Here is a 13,066-nt window from a genome sequence, read left to right as displayed (position 1 = left end):
TAGCCTCAGAAACCACCTTCCTTTTAAGCTATGAGTAGCTTTACCTCTAATATTATTTATCATGGGCAAACAAGATCTGAGGGAGTTAGGGAACTGCATTATGGGTAAGGTAGAATGCCCACCAGCTTTGCTGAAGGCTTCTAGCTTTTGTAAAAGGCCGAGATGGATCCCATGGATTGGATCCGGCCCACGTGTGAGAATAAAGGCAGAGATGGACAACGCACATGGAACGTTGTGGTAAGTACATAACTTCTTTACTTGGCCACCATGGTGAACTTTGCCTTTTTCTCCATTGAAGTGCGATCTGAGTGTCGGTATGTTTAGTTGAGGGGGGGTGAAGGCCCCCCCCCCACCTCAGTGGATTTAATTTGCTTATGTTTCTGTTTTAATTGTTGGTGGCTAAGTGGTTAGTTTCCTTGAGAGAAATAGATCCATATATCCATATATATGTGTACATGTGTGTATATATATATATATATATATATATATATATATATATATATATATATATATATACACACACACACACACACACACACACACACACACACACACACACACACTGGTCTGTTTCAGACCCTCTTTAGCCTTGACACAGGCTTTATGTGCAGAGGTAAACACAGAACTTATACAGACAGTGAAGAGTAGCCAGTTTAGCCTACATGTCTGTGGGCAGTAGGATGAGACTGGAGGACTTTCTGGAAACCCCTCTAGACATGGGGAAGACTTGAGTTTGTGTTGAATCCCAAACCTTGGTGCTGGGAAGCAGACATGTAACTACTAAGCCACTATGCCACCCAGAAGATAAATGATGAAGCTGTAATGAGCAGCACAAATGGTTATGTTTTGTGATGCTATTGGGAGATCAAAACAAAACTTAAAATATACTCACTTACAGCTTGTTCAGTCGGAAGTATACTAAGAGTTTCCTCAGCTTTACGGTGTACTCATTGTGAATATATGTATATATATTTTTTCAAACAGAGTACTTAAAGTGAGCTTTTCTATCAGAATTCTTTTGAAAACATAACTGTTCCTTAATTAAAATTATCACACAAGGACACTAAGCTGTTATATGATGTAGCACTTATAGGCATTTTGAGATTTTTACTGAGAAACAAAGCCACATTGTGTGCAAGACCGCCATTACACATTTACATTGGTTCAAATGTGACTTTATTTGAATAACCATGATGCCCGTTGTGATAAGTCATTGACTATTTCTTTATGATTGTATTGTAATGATACAGTCACTGGATATGCTGACTTTTAATTTTGAGGATGCAGTTTGTAGTGACTTCCAAAACAAATCACTAAACATTAATTTCTACATTTATTTATTGTGTGTGTTTAACCAAAACACAAGGAATTATCTAAAATTCTGAAATTTTGCTTTTAGAAATTCAGAAGATATACTTGTTATGAGACTAGGTTCTAGTCTTGTCCAGTCAAACAGATCCCAAGCAAGTCGTACTCACGAGCACAGCACATCATCCCTTTCACGTACTGTCCATTCTGCCAGAAGGCGTAACCTGCCACGCACACTGTATCCTCTACATCTTACTAACTCCCGTTCTGGAACACCAGGCTCCATGGATGAAATTATCAGGGGAACTAGACTGTAAGTAACTTTAAATGTTCACATTTTGCTGCTCATTTGTATATTAACGAAAACTAAGACGGTCGTCTGGCATGGCCTCTAAAGTGATAGCTTAACTTAGTAAATAGTAACTACAGTGTCTTCTGGCTTTAACTTGATTTCAAGGAACACAAAACATTTTTCTGAAGAACCCATGGCCACTTTTCATGTGAGTTCCCAAGAAGGACTATCCAAGCAGATGCACAAGTGATAGAAACATAGTATTGAGTGTGGTATCATAGACCATTATAATGTAAACAGTTTACACATTTTTAACAGTGAATATTGCATATGCTGAATCAGACTAGTACACACACACAGCTGAAATAGGTCAGAGTGCATGCTGATAATTTGCCACTCAGATGGCTTCAACAGGAAAGATAGATCACCGCTATGTCAAATATTCAACTTTGTTTCAGAATCTGCAAATTTAAGTACAAAATGTATATATTTATGCTTCTAGTACAGCCTGTAAAAGAACCTTCACACTTGTGAACCATAATCATGACATACATATGAACTGTAGCACTGCACCTTAACTGCCTTTGACTATCATGCTGTTATTGATGTATTAGCTTTTTATGCTGATATACCTTGGATTCATAAAAGTGTGGACATTTTTGCAAAATATGGTTGGTACTAGCTTATTGATTATACAGATTCCTTAGACTGAATCTTTTGAAATTGATCCTGGAGCTTTATCCCATATATTACAGAATGTTCTTTAAGAGAGATATTGTGGGTGTTTTGCCCTACAAGTTAGGACTCTTAGGTACATATATTCTTCGTGTTTCACTGTTGCAGTCATTACATTTGGGTAATCTGCTGGCAGGTTGCCCTCAGTCGGCCTGAATTCCAAAGTCTTGGGTCCTGCGTCGGTTGCTGTCTCCTCTTCCATGACGTCAGGTCATCAGGGGTATAAAACATGCAGCCGACGCCATTTTCTTTAGTCTTTCTTGCCATGCGGTGCCTGAAGCAGAAGCATTTTGCAAGTTTTGGTCGGTCGACTACTGAAATATTCGAATTTGAGTTGCAGAACTGAAGTCTTCACTAAAGCCAAGTACCCCGTTGGGGAAACTTTTTTCTTGCTTTTTACCGATGTCAGAAAAAGTTAATAATTGTATTACTTGTGGGAAGCAAATACCTCATAAGGATTTCCATTTATACTGTATGCCTTGCCTAGGCCCTGATCACAAAGTGCTTGGCTGTCGGTTTTGTTCTAGATTTAACCAACGCACTATTAAGCGTCGGTATATTTTTGCATCAAAGTATTTTGGAAATAGATTTAACTATCCAGAGATGTCGTCGGATAGCAATCCGACTACCGGAGTACATAAAAAATGCAAAGAAAAGGACAGAGAAAGGCAGTCGAGATCCAAAACCGACGAAGCTTCTCCTAAGCCAGTCGCCGGTACTCAGTGAGGTGCTTTTGCAGCCCCTGATACCTGCTACCTTCGAGTCGCAGGCCTCTACCGACACCCATGTGGAGTCTGGCATGCCGCAAGATACTCAAAGTATTGAACCGATGGATGTATCTCCCTCGGATGGGTCCGGAGCCGCTGAGCAGGCACCGGCTTCTGGGGTGTCCTCAGACCTCAACATTTGTATATCAAACTGACGACAGCTGCAAAACCAAAGACAAAAGCAACTTCTAAACCTAAAAAACTGACGCATGAGCCACGTGCACAGACCTCTATGCCTAAAAACAGATTATCAAAATGGCTGAAGACCTTATTACCCTGATCAGGGGTACCCATCCCCCTCCTGATAAGAGGCCTAGGCAAGACACTGATTATGAATCTTCAGGTCAGGTTTCTATTTCTTCTGATTCTTCTTCTGATCAGGAATTATCTATACCTCCCTATGAGGATTCTGATGCTGAGGAGTCTATTCCTTCTGCATCTCTCCTGCTGAGGATTATTCATTTGGAGAAACCTTGCATACCTTGAGGGAGCATTTTCACTGGGAGAATCAAGACTACTCAGAATCAAAAAAGAGGCTCAGGGATTTCCTTCTTCTCCCTCAGCACATGCCTTTAGCCATTCCCCGTTTTAGACATTGTGGATGATGTGTTTTCGGAGTCAAGCTTGTCCCCGGACTCCTTACATCCAGCTGCCAGTAAGCCTGACAGATATTACAGGGTCCCTGACTCACATAAATTTTTATTTGGAAACCCTGCTGCTGATCCTGAAACTATTTCACAGGGTCCAAAGGGAGTTAAGGCCTCAACAGCAAAAAATCCTACCCCCTCTGACAGAGATTCAAGGGCACTGGACAGATGGGGAAAAAAGGTTTATACATCTGCAATCTTGACAATCAGGATCTTAAACTGTCAATTTCATATGCTTAAGTACCAACAACATGTTATGGGATTGCTGAAGCAGAAAATGATGTTGATTTCAGAGTGTGCAGAAAATAAAGAATTGCAGGAATTATTGCATGCAGCTAAACAAGTTGGAAAGCATACTTTGCAATGCGGTTTTCATTCCTTAGAGGCTCTCCTGCAGGGCCACAGTTATTGGATCTGTGATTAGGAGACATGCCTGGTTAAAGGAACAAATTTTACCTGATCATGTTAAAGCTAAGTTGCTAGATGCACTTCTACAGCATGATTCTCTGTTTGGTATTAAGGCAGAAGAGGTTTTAAAGAAAATGGAAGACAAAGCTAAGTCTATGCAAACTGTTAAAGACTTCTTACAAGTGCAGCCACCAAGATTCAGTAGACACTGGCCTACCAAAAATTGGTCCTTTCTTGTGTCAGACAGAGCTCAAAGGGGCAAATCCAGATGCCCTAAGGGTTCCAGATACCAGGCGCAAGATTCATACAGGTCAAAGCAATGGGGCGCTTCCACCTCCAAATCTGGAGGAGATAAAGCGCAAACCTACAGAAAGCAATCCCAATGACTTCCCTCTGCCTTCACCAAGCACTTATGTTTTGGTAGCACCAGTAGGGGGAAAATTAGCACTTTTTGCTCAAAATTGGCAGTTAATAACCCAGGACAAGTGAGTACTAAACATCGTAACACAGGGATACAGATTCCATTTCCACACTCTGCCAATGGCAAATGGTTGGCCAGATCTGCCAAAAAATCAGTGGGCAGAGACACAGAAACAGGTTATGTCCCTCATAGATATGGGGGCCATTCAGGCAGTACCAGAACAGGAAAAAGGAAAAGGTTTTTACTCTACTGTTCTTGGTACCCAGAAAGGACAAGGCCTGGTGGCCAATACTGGATTTATCGATTTTGAACACATACCTGGACATTCCAAAATTCAAAATGCTGACTTTGCAGCAGCTTCTGCCCATGCTGGGCAAGAATGATTGGCTGGTGACTTTAGACCTAAAAGAGGCATACCTGCACGTCCCAATAAGACAATCGTGCAGAAGATACCTCAGATTCAAGGCTGGCTTAATGCATTACCAATTCTCTGCACTGCCCTTTGGCTTATCTACTGCGCCCAGGGTCTTTACAAAGTGCCTGGCACCAGTAATTGCATTTTGCAGACAAAGAAGTATGCAAATATATCCTTACTTGGACGACTGTCTCATTCAAGCAGAGAACAAGGACACTCTTCTTCGACACCTGGTGTTTGTGAAAAGGCTTCTAACATGCCTTGGGTACACAATAAGCGAAAAGAAATCACAACTGGTACCCTCTCAAAAGATAACATTCCTGGGTGCAAGCTTGAATACAACTGCCCAGATGGCTTACCTCACGCCAGACAAGCAAAGGCAACTGACTACTTACTTCAAACTGATGGCAACAAAAACCCAGTCTTCTGCAAGACAAATTCTGCAGACTCTGGGCTTCATGGCATCCTGCATACTACTGATTCCATATGCAAGACTGCATATGAGGAAACTTCAATGGTACCTAAAAAGTTTATGGAGTCAACATTCTCACAGTCTGGAAACAATGATTCCTCTCATTCCCTGCCTGCAACAAGAGTTTCTATGGTGGGTAAAGGCATGTCACCAAAACATGGGACGGCCATTCACTCTACCCCCTACCAGCCAAATCATGGCAACAGACACATCAGATTATGCCTGGGGGGAACCACATGGCAGGAAGATGCATTTAGGGCTTATGGTCACCAAAACAAATGCCTCTGCATATCAACCAGAAAGAGATGCTAGCTGTTCAAAATGCCCCAACAGCCTTCAAGGACTTACTTCATCCAGGACAACTACTGATAAAGACGGACAACACCACAGTCATGTAGTATATAAACAAGCAATGGGGCACACACTCATACCCCCTCTGCAGATTAGCCATGGCACTATGGAACACAGCTTTGACCTACCAAATATATCTTCAAGCTCAATTCCTGCCAGGAAAACAAAACACTCTGGCAGACGATTTAAGCAGAAACCTTATGGACCCTCATGAGTGGAAACTAAATCCACAAGTCTTCAGCATGATAACAGAGAAATGGGGGAGCCCAGACATAGATCTATTTGCCTCTCCTCAAAATTATCAATTGAAAAGATTTTGCACAAGGACTTATCACAGATAAGCATGGAAAGTGGACACCCTATCCTTCAGTTGGAAAAACCTATCAGTTTACACCTTTCCTCCTCTGCCTCTTCTCCCCAAGGTCCTCCTAAAAGTCAGACAAGAGAAACCAAAGATGATACTAATTGCCCCGGACTGGCCCTGCTAATACTGGTACCCAATCCTAAGGAACTTGTCTCAATACCCAGCATAGACCTTGCTTCAAAGACTACAATTACTATCCCAGCAAAACAATCTGATCCTGCACAATCAACTATAGACTCTGAACCTGGCAGCATGGCTGATCATGTAGTCATACAAACAACACCTCTCAGTAAAGCTGTGATGGACGTAATTTTGGAAGCCAGAAGGCCTAGTACTAGAAAATCTTATGCTGACAAATGGAAGAGATTCTGTGTTTGGAATCGAGCACAAGGAACTAATACAGCAGAACCCAATATTCCTCAGATATTGCAATACTTAACTGAGATGCTTGACAAAGGTCTATCTTTCTCATCAATTAAAATCCATGCCTCTGCCATCTCGGCTCATTACAATACAGAGCCACCAATCTTTTCTCATCCCTTACTAAAGCAGTATCTTAGAGGAACCAAAAATGTAAGGCCTCCTAGAAGATCACCATTGCCTGCATGGGACCTCAATTATGTGTTGGAAAAGCTTACCCTGCCTCCATTTGAACCAGCTGCTACCGCTGATATAAAGTTCTTATCATGGAAAACAGCTCTGATACTAGCAATTACTTCAGCAAGAAGAGTTTCAGAGCTACAGGCCCTAATGGCTATAGGTTCATAGGTAGGTACTGGGCTATCTGCCCGAAGGCATATATTAGCCCAGCCACGTTGTGCGGTATTCACCGCCCCTTTGCTTAGTTCCCTAGGCCCTTGATCTAGCAGCTAGTACCCTTGGCCCCTATCTAGTAGAGCTGTTGGTATGATCCCTGGTGTGAACTTTGTTACCCATCCACTCGTCAAGGTTCCTCTTGAAGAGTGATAGTGAGGGGCTCTGTCTTATGTAGATCAGGACTTTGTTCCATAGCAAGGGAAGTCTTTGCAAAGGGAATCTATCCCTCCAGCATGTTCTGTTCATTGTTGTGCTGAGGTTTATATCCCTAGAGCATGTAGTTCGAGTAGATTTGGTTTTGCTAAGATGGTGCATGTTCAACAGTTCTGGGTTGGACATGGCTCTGTATGTTAGAGATTGCGTCTGAGAAGGTGGTATGCAACAGAGAAAAGTCTTCGTTTTTTTCAATCGTGCTGCATAGGGCAACTGTTTGAGGCCAGTGATCCTCTTAGTGAGGTACCTCTGTGGTCTCTCCAGTTGCTGGAGATGCCTAGCCAGGTACATTCCAATTGGTGCATTGTACTCAATAATGGGTCTGATGAGGGAAGAGTAGAGGGGCACCACTACATCCTTAGATCTTGATGCAAACCCTTTCATGATCAGATGGGTCACATAGAAGGATTTTCTAACCACCTTGGCAACATGGTTATCAAAGGAAAGCTGACTTATCTACTTGGGTCCCTAGATCCCTTATTACTTCTTCAGATTTCAGGGGGTTACCTCCTATGTGGCAGTTCACGGGTACTCTGTTTTTTCCAAAGGGGATTACTACGCATTTTTTAGCATTTAGCTTGAGACCATGGCTTTGACACCATGCATCAGTCTCATTAAGGCCCTTCTGGAGGATATCCATGTCGGCCGGAGACTCTATTATAGCACCCAGTTTGCAGTCGTCCGCAAACTTGGTCAGCCACAGCCCTTCAGTGCTTGCCTGTACTTCTGAGAAGTATATGCCAAACAGGAGTGGCCCCAGGACAGAGCCCTGAGGCACACCGCTCGTTACTGGTCTGGATTCGGACATAGATCCCGCTACTCTTACTTTGTGGGATCTGTCTGAGAGCCAGTTTGCGATCCATCTTGTGACGTATGGGTTTATGCCCAGGTTGGTTAGTTTATCAATAATACCTGAATGGGAAATGGTGTCAAATGCTTTAGCAAGGTCAAGGTAAGCCGTGTGTATCTCCTTTCCCTTATCTATAGCTATAGAGCCTTTTATCATTTTTTACCCAGACAGGGTTTCTCTGTGGACAAATCCTACTTTTATGCCTAAGGTGGTTTCCAGTGTGGCTCTGAACCAAGCTGTTCATCTGCCAACCTTTTATCCAAATCCGCAGAACAAGGGGGAGGGAATTCTGCATTCCTTGGACGTACACAGACAACTAAGATTCTACTTAAGCAGGACTAAAGCTCTAAGAAAAACTGGGCAATTACTAGTGACATATGCTGCAGAATCAGAGGGCAAGGCTATTTCAAAGCAGACAATTTCAAAGTGGATAAGCCACTGCATCCGTTTCTGCTACTTACACCATGGTAAACCTGTTCCCAAGGGCATTAGGTCTCATTCCACCAGAGCTGCAGCTACTTCAGAGTACCAGCCAAAGACATTCTAGAGGCTGCTACTTGGAGTTCTGTTCACACCTTTACAAAGCATTATCATTTGCTTCTTTACTCTAAATCCAGAGCAGGCTGTGCCACGGCAGTTCTGCAGGGCCTTATAGCCGCTCCTAATGCTGTTTAGCTCCAGCCACCCAACCATAGCTTTGGGATTCTACCCAAATGTAATGACTACAACAGTGAAACATGAAGAACATAGTACAGTTGTGTACACTTACCATAAATGTAGATGTTCAAGTGTATTCACTGTTGCAGTCCAGGTTACCCTCCCGCCATCCCCCTGTCATTCTGGAGTTTATCTTTCCTTCTGTATATTCTACAACCTATGTGGTGTATTTGCTTGTAGATGAAGGTAAAGTTTATATTGATGCATGTGTGCGTGTGTGTGTGTGTGTGTGTGTGTGTGTGTATATATATATATATATATACACACACACATATATATATATATATATATATATATTTTTTTTTTTTTTTTTTTTTTTTGCTACCGTTTTGGGGGCACCTGACATCGGGGGCAAGAAAAACTAAAGAAAATGGCATCGGCTGCATGTTTTATACTCCTGACGAACTAACGTAATAGAAGAGGAGACAGCAACTGACGCAGGACCCAAGACTTTGGAATTCAGGCCGACTGAGGGCAACCTGCCAGCAGATTACCCAAATGTAATGACTCCAACAGTGAATACACTCGAACATCTACATTTATGGTAAGTGTACACAACTGTACTTGACTTTTCAGTATTCACTTGTGTTGGGTTGGCAAGGTGATAGAGACTGCATTATGTCAGAGCTGATAGTGAAGATCTAAGTATCAGTGACCCTGTGTTGTATATATATATATATATATATATATATATATATAAAGCATGGAATGGTTTTAACACCAGTATTAGCTGACATCACTTGACGAAGAGCACATAGAAAGTTAGGCAGTTCGTTGCTCTTGCTATAGATATCCACCCATATCATGGCAGCGTGGGTCTTCCTAGAAGTAAAATCTTGGAAAATAATACTGTCATCATTCAGAAATACTGGATATAGATAAAAGCTAGATCCGGAGATGTAGCCAGAAATTTCTGTTTATCATGTTGGTCACTGCTGCGGTAGCCTTTGCTATATGGTTTATAGCCTGCCAAGGGTATAAAAGACAGCCAGCTTCCAAAGCCTCAGGGCACCTTCCATATACCCAAGCTATCAGGCAGACTAAAAGACAAGTTTGAGCACTAAGCCCTCCAGAGCTTTGCTGCCATCAAAGAGTACACTTCTCTGAGGCTTTAAAAGATTGACAGTTGGCTTGTGCTCTTCCTTTGGAGGGATAAAATTTCCATTTAATCATTTTATTTATTATTGTTTACTTTCCTCTGGAAAGTTATTTAAAAGCTATGAGTTTGTGTTTTAATGGACTATCATGAGACTGTTCTGCACTTTTTAAACAGGATCTCTGTTTTGCCTGTAAGTTTAAAAGTTGTTTGAAGCAACTGAAACCATTTTTTTCAGTGAAGACATTTTGTTCAGTTTAATTTGTGGGACTGACAAAGTGTTTTAAAGTACTTTTTGCTGTGTTTGACTGTGAAAAAAGTGTCCTTTAGATTAAAAACTTTTTGTTTTTGCCAACATTTGGTGTTTGTTTTTCCTGGTAAAGAGGCATCATTTTTAGCTTGAGCATGGAACAATTTGTCAGTCCCATGGTTGGTCCTTCTTCTAGCCACAAAAAGAAAAAGTTAAGCAAACAGCCTTTGCCATTACAGCAGGCTAGCAATTTGCCTCAGCTACAGTTGGGTGACTCAACTCTTCTGTGGCTATTAGTTGTACTTCAGACCTCTTATCTTTTTCCCTTGATCCCTCTGGTGTAGCACTTATAGCTGCTGTGGTCAGGGAGGTAGCCATGTTCTCTGCAGCTGTTGTAGTCCCCTTAGTGGACAAAGTAGAGATAGTCTTGTCACTTCTAGGAGAGAGAACGGGGAAGGCTTCCCTGTTTTGTTGAGCCAACAGATTTGCCAGTATACTGACCGACAGATTCAGTGCCAACTTTACCCCTCCCCCCCAAAGGACCAATCACAATACCAGTAGATTGCCAGGCACCTAGTAGTACTGCTGCACAGGTTAAAACAGCACTGTCCAAGGCCAGGAATACAACTTCTATGGGACCTGTCAGTATCCCTGGCTGTGTTCTACATGAACTACAGAGTGAACTGGCACCTCACCTGTGTGCCCTGTTCAGTCACAGCCTCACTTCAGGCTTTGTCCCTACCGAATGGCACACTGCTACAGTCATCCCTCTCCACAAAGAGGAGTGACTACAGACCCTGGGAACTATCGCTCCATTAGCTTGACAAGCCTGATATGCAAAACTATGGAATGCATCATCATGGACCTAATAAACAAGGATATAGGGAATCTCCAAACTCTGGATCCCACACAGTTTGGTTTTGTGAAGGGTAGATCATGCCAGCTGAACTTGGCCAACTTGTTTGAGTCAGTCACCAGAGCTGTGGATGAAGGCAAGGTGGTTCATACAGCCTACCTTGATCTGGCCAAGGCTTTTGATACCATTCCCCACTCAGGAATCATAGAAAAACTCACTAAGCTAGGCATTAACCCCCATGTCACTAGGTGGGTTGCAAACTGACTCACAGATAGAACCCACAGTGTGAAAGTAGCTGACTCCAAGTCAGACTGCCGACTAGTCACGAGTGGAGTCCCACAGGGTTCGGTCCTGGGTCCTCTCCTGTTTTTCCTGGGAAACCTTTTTAGAAAGTAGGGAATTAACATGGCAACTTACCCTGGACGCAACTAGATCTCCAGGTATGAACGATGCTATTAGTTTAAGGAGCTTACTCAAAATGAGGAGAAACAGACTATAATTATTTTTTTAGAATCTGGTCCATGAATTTCCTAGGTTAGTTTATAAACAGTGTTGACATTCTTTATTACAACTGCAATACTGTATACCTCAGCTGAGGTAATGCCAATATATTTACGGTATTGTTTATTGTTGCATTTAGTTTGCATCATACATTTTCTATGGTATATATATATCTTTTATATTTAAGAACTAAAACTTTTATATATTTATGCAAAATTATGTTTATTAGCATATATATATATATATATATATTTTTTAAACTAGTACTTTATTAGATTTAATGTTTTTAAGGTTTAATTTTTTAATGCTGATATCTTTTGAAAGTACCGTGGCACTTTAAGTATTTTGTATGCCTAAGTTAGGACACAAGGTGTTCTTAATTGATCAATTTCAATGGTCTTAATTGATTGATTTGGCCAATTTTGTGTGTTATATTAACTGCATGGCCACACAGCTTATGTACCTTGAAAAAGCCTGGGATTCTCAGGTGAAAGCGCTTTGTTTTATCTTGTGTTCATTAAAGAAGTTTTGTTCCAGTGTACAACGTTTTCGTGCTGGTTTTTTACTGAAGAACGTATAGAGGAGACGATCCAGGAACACTGGTTCCCAATTCTATTTTTGTGGTGGTGTGGACTAGGACCAAACTGGTGATCTTCCTTTGTCTTCATAGTTTTTTGTGCTTTCTTCTGGGTTATTGGACCTCACCTGTGTGCCCTGTTCAGTCACAGCCTCACTTCAGGTTTTGTCCCTACCGAATGGCACACTGCTACAGTCAACCCTCTCCACAAAGAGGAGTGACTACAGACCCTGGGAACTATCGCTCCATTAGCTTGACAAGCCTGATATGCAAAACTATGGAATGCATCATCATGGACCTAATAAACAAGGATATAGGGAATCTCCAAACTCTGGATCCCACACAGTTTGGTTTTGTGAAGGGTAGATCATGCCAGCTCAACTTGGTCAACTTGTTTGAGTCAGTCACCAGAGCTGTGGATGAAGGCAAGGTGGTTCATACAGCCTACCTTGATCTGGCCAAGGCTTTTGATACCATTCCCCACTCAGGAATCATAGAAAAACTCACTAAGCTAGGCATTAACCCCCATGTCACTAGGTGGGTTGCAAACTGACTCACAGATAGAACCCACAGTGTGAAAGTAGCTGACTCCAAGTCAGACTGCCGACTAGTCACGAGTGGAGTCCCACAGGGTTCGGTCCTGGGTCCTCTCCTGTTTGGTATCTACTACTTTGAAGTCCAGACCAACACGAAGGTACTCTGACTGACAAAGTTCGCAGATGATTGCAAGTTGGGAGCTATTATTAACTCCCCTAGTGATGTTGACATCATACAGAATGGCCTCACTGAGACCAACGACTGGTGTCAGAACCATGGCCTTAAGCTCAATGACAAAAAATGTGTCATCATCCCCTTTGGGAAAAACCCTGTTGTCATGAATTACCACATTGATGGTAGTCCACTGAACACAGAAGGCGTTATAAGAGATCTGGGATCACAGGTTTCAGAAACCTCTCTTTTGATCACCAAATTGCCACTGTGGTCAGAAAGTCCTATGTGGCACATCTCAT

The 13,066-nt window shown here is 42.1% G+C and overlaps 1 protein-coding gene across 3 annotated transcripts in view; it reads left to right on the top strand.

Annotated features, from left to right (window-relative positions):
* Nucleotides 1–13,066, top strand: part of FAM149B1 (family with sequence similarity 149 member B1) — a 1,523,608-nt gene that overhangs the window by 1,010,730 nt on the left and 499,812 nt on the right. For all 3 annotated transcript variants that reach the window (XM_044056091.1, XM_044056089.1, XR_006362759.1), the window contains exon 9: nucleotides 1,400–1,621. In XM_044056091.1, the coding sequence (XP_043912026.1) occupies nucleotides 1,400–1,621 (222 nt within the window). The remainder of the gene's footprint in view (nucleotides 1–1,399; nucleotides 1,622–13,066) is intronic.

The sequence above is a fragment of the Protopterus annectens genome, chromosome 14.part0 (assembly GCF_019279795.1).
Source record: "Protopterus annectens isolate FY-2018-M chromosome 14.part0, PAN1.0, whole genome shotgun sequence".
Taxonomy (NCBI): Eukaryota; Metazoa; Chordata; order Ceratodontiformes; family Protopteridae; genus Protopterus; species Protopterus annectens.
The sequence above is the reverse complement of the archived record's forward strand: the minus strand, read 5'-3'. Positions and strand labels throughout refer to the sequence as shown.